Source organism: Elaeis guineensis, chromosome 16, assembly GCF_000442705.2.
Source record: "Elaeis guineensis isolate ETL-2024a chromosome 16, EG11, whole genome shotgun sequence".
Classification (NCBI taxonomy): domain Eukaryota; kingdom Viridiplantae; phylum Streptophyta; class Magnoliopsida; order Arecales; family Arecaceae; genus Elaeis; species Elaeis guineensis.
The window spans coordinates 35,910,775-35,920,362 of NC_026008.2; the positions used below are offsets into that span (position 1 = coordinate 35,910,775).

Genomic DNA, 9,588 nt, shown 5'->3' on the forward strand with positions numbered 1-9,588 from the left:
GGTTTTTCACTGTAAAATTATTCTCTAAATTATTTCAAGTATCTTGTCAGTTGAATTTTCTGAATTGTTTTTCAATAATTTAGTAATCTGCATAATAACAAGTAATTCATGAAGTAATTATTCTTTGTTATTCTTTATGATTTATTGCAAGAAAAGCCTTTACTTGCCATCATATCTGCACAAGCAAATCAAATGTATACCTACTCTTTTTACCTCTCTCTCTCTCTCTCTTTTTAAATATTTTAAGATTTTTTACGCGTATATCATCCTAAATATTTCAATTTATATGAATATCCTTTCAAAATTGATATATGTATGTATATCCTTATAAAATATTTTTTTTTGTATATATACCCACATCATCTAATGTCGTTAAAAATTAATGATTTAAAATTAAAATAACTAAAATACCCTTATAGATAAATATGCAAAATAAAAAAATTATAAGAATATATATGTAAATAATAATTTTATAATATTATCATCATATTATTATATTATGTAATATGTTACTATATTATAGAGTAAGAGAGCCCAAATCTATCTAGATGAAATAGATGAAAATTAAATTAGAATTTTTTGCATGTATATCCTTCTAAATATAAATTTGTATGAATACCCTCATAAAATGACTATATATATATATATATATATATATATATATATATATATATATATCCTTGTAATTTTTTTTGCACATTTACTCATAATGGTATTTTAGTTATTTAAATTTTAAACTATTAATTTTTTAACAGCGTTATATGGTATGTGCACATATGCAATTTTTTTTTGCACATTTACTCATAATGGTATTTTAGTTATTTAAATTTTAAATTATTAATTTTTTAACAGCATTAGATGGTATGTGCACATATGCAAAAAAAAAGAATGGTATATATATAAAATAAATATTTTATGAGGATATATATATATATATATATATATATATATATATATATATATATATATATATATATATATATATGTAAATATCAATTTTGAAAAGATATTCATATAGGATATTTTATTATATTTTAATTCATATGAAATTTTAGGTGTTAATTCTTTTAAGCTAAATATTATAGGGGAGTGCTGACCTTGTGACCATGGATAAAACCATTTGCACAATCTTAGATAGCACATCAAACAAGAGGTTTTTCATGAACAACGATGTAAGAACATCAAAGTATATCATGCTCTATGCTGTTGAGTGCAAGAGGGCCTATGCACGGCTGCCTGCTTCCACCTCTGTCAACTCTAACCCAACCATGCTCCCAACCTCAACCTCCACCACCACTTCCGGGCTCTCCTTGTAGACATACCACCGTGCCGAGAGGACGTAGACCCCAAAGTTCACCAGGCTCAGCACAGCCAACAGCCAGTAGAAGTTGTAGAGCTTCCCACGATTCAGATCGTTGGCGAGCCATGCTCCATGGCCGCCACTCTCCCCCGTCACCAGGTGCACAATGGCCACCAAACCCGAGCTAACGAAGAAGCCGAGCGCCAGGGTGCTCAGGAACAGCCCTGTGCTCATGGTCTTCATCCCCTTGGGACACTCCCTCAGAAAGAAGTCCAATTGGCCAATGTAGGTGAAGGCCACCCCAGACCCCACTAAGAAGAATTGAGGAACCAACCAGAAGACTCTCAATGGAACAGTGGTCGACCGGGCCGCCTTGAGGCGCTTGATCTCGATGAGGGCAGCAGCGACCATAGCCAGCATGGAGAGAATGAGGCCGACACCGATGCGTTGGAGAGGGGTTATGCCGTAGGGGTTGCCCGTGAATCGGCGGGTGATCGGGATGATGATGCGGTCGTAGATAGGGACCGTGACAAGGATGGAGCCGACGAAGAAGGCAGTGAGGGAGCCTGAGGGAATTTCGAAAGATGGACCAATGTGACGGTCCATCTTTGTGGCCTGGGAGACGGAGAAGGTGGTCATTTGGGCATACACACACCAGAACATGATGGTTGTGGCCCAGATAGGGAGCATTCTGATCACAATTTTCACCTCCTCCACGTCTGTTAGGGTTGATAGTTCCCATTTGCTTTGTTCGGTTGTTGAGTTGACGATGACTGCTGCATGATCTAGGAAACTATAACAAATAGAAGGCATATATATTTAGAATGTAAATGCCACATAATCATTTGATGCATATAGATATCATATTTAGCATGTGAAAAATGATCTTGTGATATGAGAAAATGTTAATGACTTAATATGGATGTAGCATTATCCCATGGATCCATATTTCTGCAAGATGAGGAAGGAATGAAATAGTAACGTAAAAACAGGTACTGAGAAATAGGAGATGAAGTAAAACATGTCATCAAGCATATGGCAAATGCTTTGTGAAAGAATTTGCTGAGATGATTTAGAAGTTTATCTGAAGTTTTCTTGTATGGTAAATGACTACGAGAAAGTGGCAAAATCAGCCAACCACAGAGAAGTGGGAAATAAAAAAGATAAAGTCACCGAAAACATGTAGTGCAAAATTATAACCATGTCTTCTTCTTTCAAGGCTCAAATCAAGAAATACGTGTTATCTTTACGATTTTAAAAAGCCAATCTAGAAATGCTAAAATTATCTAGTTTTCGCCTTAGCAATACTAGAAAACAACTTGGATAAAGTTGGTGCAACACTTTTATCACCATTAAATTTAGTAAGTCCATGAAAAATCTCATAGGTCATCGAATGCCACGAGAATTACGAAAGATTGAGGGGGGGAGAGCATCAGTCTGTAGCCAGTGAGCATGCGAAGACCATAGACGCTAAGCTACTATGTCTTCTCCTCAAAATGTAGCCAATCAGAGGTTCCATAAAGGGTTTCAAGTCAATGTCCTACCTATTAGAGATAAGGATTTAAATTTAAATGATAATAGATAAACTGCATATCTCTAGCCACAATTATGCAATCTGTTTCCATTCAAATATTCAAATTATCCCTCAATCTGTAGATGTATATATAACAAGATTTGTACCTCTTTGTAAAAACATCAGAAAATATACCTTTCTATATCAGCTTTTGTTTCTACACTACCTTAGTCCAAATGCAGCCCAAAGCTACAGAGAAATGAAATGGACAGCTATTTAAATAGCCTTAGTTATCCTGGTTATGAATCAAAGTTTTCCTGTATTGGTGGTAAAATGAATTTTTTTTGTTTGTCGCATGCAGATTGGAAATTTCAAGAGTTGTATGTGGAATGCTAAACGAAAATTTTAACATTCTAATCTTCTAAGCTTATAGGAATGACATTAATTTTATTATTAAATTCAAACTTAGTTAACATAAGTATTGCTTCTTTACAATGTGGCTTGAGTTGAGTAGGCCATAGTCATACACCATGGTATGTCCAAAACTTATACCCAAAGTATGTGACGATTGTCAGTAGTTTATATACTCTCAAGTGTGCACCTCATGTTATATAAGAGAAAGTAAGGCTGAAATCAGGTCGAACATGAATTGAATACTAATATATTTATATTCATATTTGTTGTGTTTAACGAAGATAGTTACGGATACAGATATTAGTCGGATGCAAAAATTTATATCCATATTTATTCTAGACAATATATATAGAAATCATATACCCAAAGCATGGATATCAATATGGATATAATTCGGATAATTAAAGTTTAGAACCATAGATTTAAAGATATTACTATATGGATAATCAATCAAGTTAATTGTATATTAATATGATTATTTATTTTTTTAAAAAATTAAAATTAAATAAAATTATAATAGAATCAAATATTTAGATATGGATCTGATTGTTGTTTATCTACGTCCATATCTGATTGTCCCCGCGTTTTCCACCTTTTGGTTGCATGGGAAATTATTGGTTGCACGAGGTTGACCGTGGACCACAAGTATTTTATTAGTTCAAAGGAGGGAAAAATGGTCAAATACATGGTATGTTGTTGCCATACATGAAATGCAGAAAAGGAATCCAACACATTCGGTCTGATATATTTAATTTATTTTTCTTTCAATTAATAAATTATTAATGATGTACAATAAATCTAATGCAATCAATAATTTTTTCTTAAACATCTTATGTTTGATATCGAAGCATGGATCTCCTGCAGTGCGCATGGCACTGGAGGGTACAGCGCATCCATCGCATGGTGCTACAAGATGCAATGCATCTGTGGATCCCATCCATTATATGATAATGACTATCAAACAACACATACGTATCATGCATCCTATGATAGGCGGCATCCATAGATGCACTGCATCCTGCGATGCACGTGCGGATCCTGCAGAGGATCCATACTTTTTTTTTTTTTTGGTAACTAAGAGGACCATACTTTGATTTGCTGCCTTAGGTTCCCATCTTCATTATTTACATGCTTCTCTTGTTAGCCATTAATTCAAAAATAAGACTGACAAAATATGATCCAATCCATCAATCCAATCCATATTCAATCCGTCATAAACAGATTTGGATTTAGACTTAACAGATTTGAATTATAAACAGATTAATCTATTTTATCGATTTAATAAGTGAGTCAGATTTGAATTTTAGATGTCTGATCTATTTAATCTGTTAAATATTTAAATCAGATTGAGTCAGATAATCTATTTAATTTGTTTAACCTATTTTTGATCCATTTAATCCGACTTGTTTAATCCGTTTAACTCATTTAAGATCCATTTAATCTATTTAAAATCTGTTTAATATATTTCTAACTTATTTAATCTATAATCTATTTAACTTAATTTGATCTATTTAATAAATAAATTAAACAGATCGAATCGAATTACTTGTTTAATAAACAGGTCGGGTTCATGTTTGAATTTTTGACCCGTTTAATAAATAGATCGGATTTGGATTGACGATTTTTTGATCCGATCCATATTAATCTGATTCGTTTATGATCCGACCTGATTGTCACTCTATTCAAGAGATATGAAATGTGTTTAACACAAAAAAAAAAAAAAACAAAAAACAAAAAAAAAAGAGAAAGAAAAAAAAAAAAAAAAAAAAGAAACGGAGATATGAAATGAGAAGGAATTTACCGGAATTGTTTGCTGTGTGGCACCCTCTGCTTCCCTGGGCCGGTGCTGCCATCAACATCATGCAGCATCGACGGCTCCGACGGCAATTCGAGGCCCCTCTTCCTCCACGCCGCCACCGCCACCGCCGCGATCTGTGTCAGCGGACTCCCGACCAGCTTCTTGAACCGATACCGCCTCGTCCCCGACAGGAACACCACCAGGCCCACCACGATCGACGCCGCGCATATCCCGTACCCCCAGCGCCGGCCCACGTTGTCCTGAACGTACACGAGCACCGTCACCGCCACCAGCGACCCCAGGCTGATGAAGAAGAAGAACCAGTGGAAGAACCTTATCATCTGGTTCTTCTCCTCCCTGTCGTTCTCGTCGAACTGGTCCGACCCGAACCCCGACACGCTCGACTTCAACCCACCGGTTCCCAGCGCCGTTGTGTACAGCGCCAGGTAGAGCACCCCCAGTTGCACCCCAGAAGCTTTCGCGCAACCGCCCGATGCCAAGTCGGCGCACGGGGGCGGTCGCAGCCCCGGTGCAACGGTCGAGATTGCCAAGATGACCACACCCTTAATTTTTTATCAATCCAAAAATAGTAAGACATATCATTGCATGATGAGAAAAGGTAGGAGGCAGGAGGGAGAGTTGTGATGACTTACAGAGGCTTGGACGGCGGCGAAGATGGCGATGGTGACGTACCGGCCGAGGAAGGTGTCGGCGATGAAGCCGCCGAGAAGGGAGAGGATGAAGGAGGTGCCCATGAAGTTGGTGACGGCGTTGGCCGCGGCGGCGTTGCCCAGGTGCATGGTGACGGTCATGTATGTGACCAGGTTCACAGCTATGCCCAGGGTCGTCATCCTCTCATTTAGCTCCACCACTGCGTAAAATTTTGAAGGAACTTTAGATTTGGATGTGTGTAAAGATTTGGATTATGATGCAGAGATGCAGATAGTGAGAGAGGTATATGTACCTAAGATCATGGCTGCGCTGGTCCAGCCGCCGGATCGGGATTGGACGGCCGGACGGCCCTTGTGATCCCAAGCATCGGATAGGGTCTTGCTGGGTTCATTGTTTTGAGGCTGGTTGACCATCTCTAAGCTTTGGCTTTTAGTATGTGATGAAAAAGGTGGTGGGATTTATTTTTCGTTGAGAGGGTGAGGGAGATATCTGGGTGAGAGGAAGGCTGTGGTCTCCTCTGGGTGGGAATAGAGAATGGGGGCTGGGTTTTATACAGGGGGAGGCCCAGGCTGGGTTTTGGGGCAGATTCAGTCAATATGGAGGTGTGTCCGTCGCTCCCGGAAGCTTCCCACTTTTTTTAATGGCACTTGCCGGATATATAGTTTGGGATAAGATTCCATACTGAATATAGCAAGGGCGGGATGGGAAGGGTGCAGGAGATATTTTGTGAGATCGCATTTAAAAAATTATAGTGACGTCCCCTCAAAATATTTAGATTTTAAATTTTAAATTTTTTAAAATTTTTTTTATATATATATCCTTCCAAATATTTAAATTTACACAAATATTTTTTCAAAACTGATATTTACATGTATATCCTTATAAAATATTTTTTTTGCATATATATCTATATTATCTAATACTATTAAAAATTAACGATTTAAAATTAAAATAATAAAAATATCTTTATGGATTGGTGTATAAAAAAAAAAATTTATAAGAATATATATGCAAATAATAATTTTATGAGAGTATTCATATAAATTTGAATAATTGAAAAGATATACACGCAAAAAATTCTTAACATAAATACACCTCTCTTGCTTTGTTAATTCTTTGCTTATTTTAATAGAAAAAAATTAATATATATAATTAAAATAATAAATTTATTTAATTTATTAATTTTTATAGATAAAATGATCTATTTATCAAATGATAGATCAAAATTATTTTATCTATAAAATAAACAGATCGTAACTATTCATGTTTCTTCTAATGTATAATAATATGCTTCTAAAAAAAGTATCTGTTGGTGCAAAAATCTGCTCGCGCCGGAGAAGCTGGAGTTGGGGAAGCCGTGGTCGACACCGGGACCTGCAAAGAAAGTCTAAACCGGAGGTGGGGTTGCTCCGGCAAGACCCTCCGATGCTCAAGTCAGTTCTCTACCTCAACAAGAATGGAGTGCTCGAACGGAGAATTTAGCAGAGTTTTGAGATAAGAAATGAGCTTAGAGAATAGCGTATCTGGGGTTTCCCTTTTTATAGGTGGAGGGTGCCACAGACTGATAGCGACGTTCGTAACCGTCTGGTAGTGGGCCGCCCATAGTCAGGCAAAATTTATTGCGAAGGGTAGTGGAGCGAAATCATGGCTATTGCCGTAGCTCGCCACGTGGAATCAGTTGCGAGGAGTGGAGCAGCGTCCGTTGTCGTGACTTGCCAGCGGATGGGAGAATTGCGCGATATCCGTTGCAGGAGGTGGAGCAGGATCGCAGCCGTTATGTTGGCCTGCCAGGGAGTAATGGAGCTGTGCGGAATCCGTTGTAGGAAGTGGAGCAGAGCTGCGACTGTTACTGCGGCCTGTCAGGGAGTGATGGGGCAGTGCGGAATCTGCCGCAGGAAGTGGAGCAGGATCGTGGCCGTTAAAACAGCCTGTCAGGGAGTGCAGATCCATCGGCTGAAGCTCGGCAGTGGTCGGAGCTGATGACGGAGTTCGGCTCCCGTAGGAGTCCGGGCGGAGTCCTCTCGGAATTGAAATTACGGGCGGAGCCCAGCTCCCGTAGGGATCCGGGCGGAGTCCCCTGCAACTAAAGTCAGGTGGAAAGTCCGGCTCCCGTGGGAGTCCGGACGGATCTTATAATCCTGTTAGCGACGGAGTCCGGCTCTCGTGGGAGTCCGGGCGGAGTCCCCCTTGCGGTTGAAGTTGTCGTCGGAGTCCGGCTCCCGTAGGAGTCCGGACGAAGTCTGTTCTGCAGTTGTTGGAGTCGAGGGTGAAGCCCGGCTCCCGTAGGAGCCCGGGCGGAGCCTTCCTGCGATTAAAGTCAAAGGCGAGGTCCGGCTCCCGTAGGAGTCCGGACGGGGCTTACCAGCAGTTGTCGTTGAGGACGGAGCCCGGCTCCCGTAGGAGTCCGGGCGGAGTCTACTTGAGGTCGAAGTTGCCGGCGGAGTTCGGCTCCCGTAGGAGTCCGGACGAAGTCTGTCTGCAGTCGTTGGAGTCGAGGGTGAAGCCCGGCTCCCATAGGAGCCCGGGCGGAGCCTTCCTGCGATTAAAGTCAAAGACGAGGTCCGGCTCCCGTAGGAGTCCGGACGGGGCTTACCAGCAATTGTCGTTGAGGACGGAGCCCGGCTCCCGTAGGAGTCCGGGTGGAGTCTACTTGAGATCGAAGTTGCCGGCGGAGTTCGGCTCCCGTAGGAGTCCGGACGAAGTCTGTCTGCAGCCGTTGGAGTCGAGGACGAAGCCCGGCTCCTGTAGGAGTCCGGGTGAAGTCTTCCTGCAATCAAGGTTAAAGGCGAAGTCCGGCTCCCGTCGGAGTCCGGACAAGGCTTACCAGCAGTTGACGTTGAGGATGGAGCCCGGCTCCCGTGGGAGTCCGGGCGGAGTCTGCTCGCTGCTGAAGTTATCGGTGGAGTCCGGCTCCCGTAGGAGTCCGGACGCAGTCTGTCTTGCGGTAGGAGTTGTCGGCGGGGCCCGGCTCCCGTAGGAGTCCGGGCGGAGCTGTCCTGTAGCCGAAGTTGTTGGCGTCGAGGATGAAGCCCGGCTCCCGTGGGAGTCCGGGCGGAGACTTCTTTTGAGGTCGGCCTTGTTGGCGGGGCCGTTGATTCTGTGGAGGACTTCGGCTGGGGGTATTTTATACCCAACACCAGTCCCCCTACTTTCGAGTTTGAATTTCAAACGAAGGAAGTACAGAGAGATGGACATAGCCGAAGCCGTCCCTTCGAATCCTGCGCACCGCCGCCCCCAGATATTTTGGCATTTAACGTGTGCACGTCAGAGCCCGCTTTCCGGTGAAGGTGACCTGAAGAGTCTTTTCGGAACCTCCATCGGAACGCGATCCCAAGCGTCGTGCCATGGAAATTTGTGAACGGTCAACCCTCGATAGCGATGAGGGGGACATGCGCGACACATGGCACGCACCAGTTGGCCCAGGAACACCCGCCGCCATAACTGCGCTAGGATCCGTCGGCTATTTAAACCCCCTAATCTCCCTTCATGGCTTCATCCTGCTGATAGGGCGGTGCCTTTCTTTCGCCTGAGAGCCTAGGTACTCAGCTACTTCCCCCAATTCTTCTCTAAGGGGTTCCCACGCCATGTCCTCTACCCCGGAGGCCATCCTTGAAGGGATGTCTAGGGCTTGGAGGAAGGCGAGGAGGAGAACAGCGGCCGGTGAGGATCCCCATCGTTTCAAAGGGGGCTCAAGGAAGAATTCCTTCAACAACAGGGGTTTAATAACGGGGGCCGCCGGTAAAGTTATTCTGTCCGAGAATTTCGGAGTAGCAAGGCGGGGTGATACCGGTTAAGAAGGCAGAGCTGTCGTCACAAGCTGTGGTGGGATCCTTGATGCCGTCGGGGCCGAGGGACCAGAAGCGGTCGGCGTCGACGGTGGGGCAGTGGAAT

The 9,588-nt window shown here is 42.2% G+C and overlaps 1 protein-coding gene across 1 annotated transcript; it reads right to left on the reverse strand.

Moving 5' to 3' along the window:
• Positions 1-1,222: 1,222 nt before the first annotated feature.
• LOC105059719 (protein NRT1/ PTR FAMILY 6.3-like) lies at positions 1,223-6,110 on the reverse strand. The gene is made up of 4 exons (XM_010943135.1): positions 5,990-6,110; positions 5,679-5,896; positions 5,029-5,588; positions 1,223-2,093 (listed from the first exon to the last, which is right to left on the reverse strand). The coding sequence occupies exons 1-4, from the start codon at positions 6,108-6,110 to the stop codon at positions 1,223-1,225; spliced, it is 1,770 nt and encodes a 589-aa protein (XP_010941437.1).
• Between the last annotated feature and the right edge of the window lie 3,478 nt (positions 6,111-9,588).

Bases quoted from the DNA above. Each gene is read 5' to 3' on its own strand.
- LOC105059719 (XM_010943135.1), bottom strand. From the start codon at position 6,110: ATGGTCAACCAGCCTCAAAACAATGAACCCAGCAAGACCCTATCCGAT. The intron at 5,589-5,678 runs GTAAGTCATCAC...TAAAAAATTAAG, and splicing joins TCGCCGCCGTCCAAGCCTCT to GGTGTGGTCATCTTGGCAAT. The intron at 2,094-5,028 runs GTAAATTCCTTC...TATTTGTTATAG, and splicing joins CCACACAGCAAACAATTCCG to TTTCCTAGATCATGCAGCAG.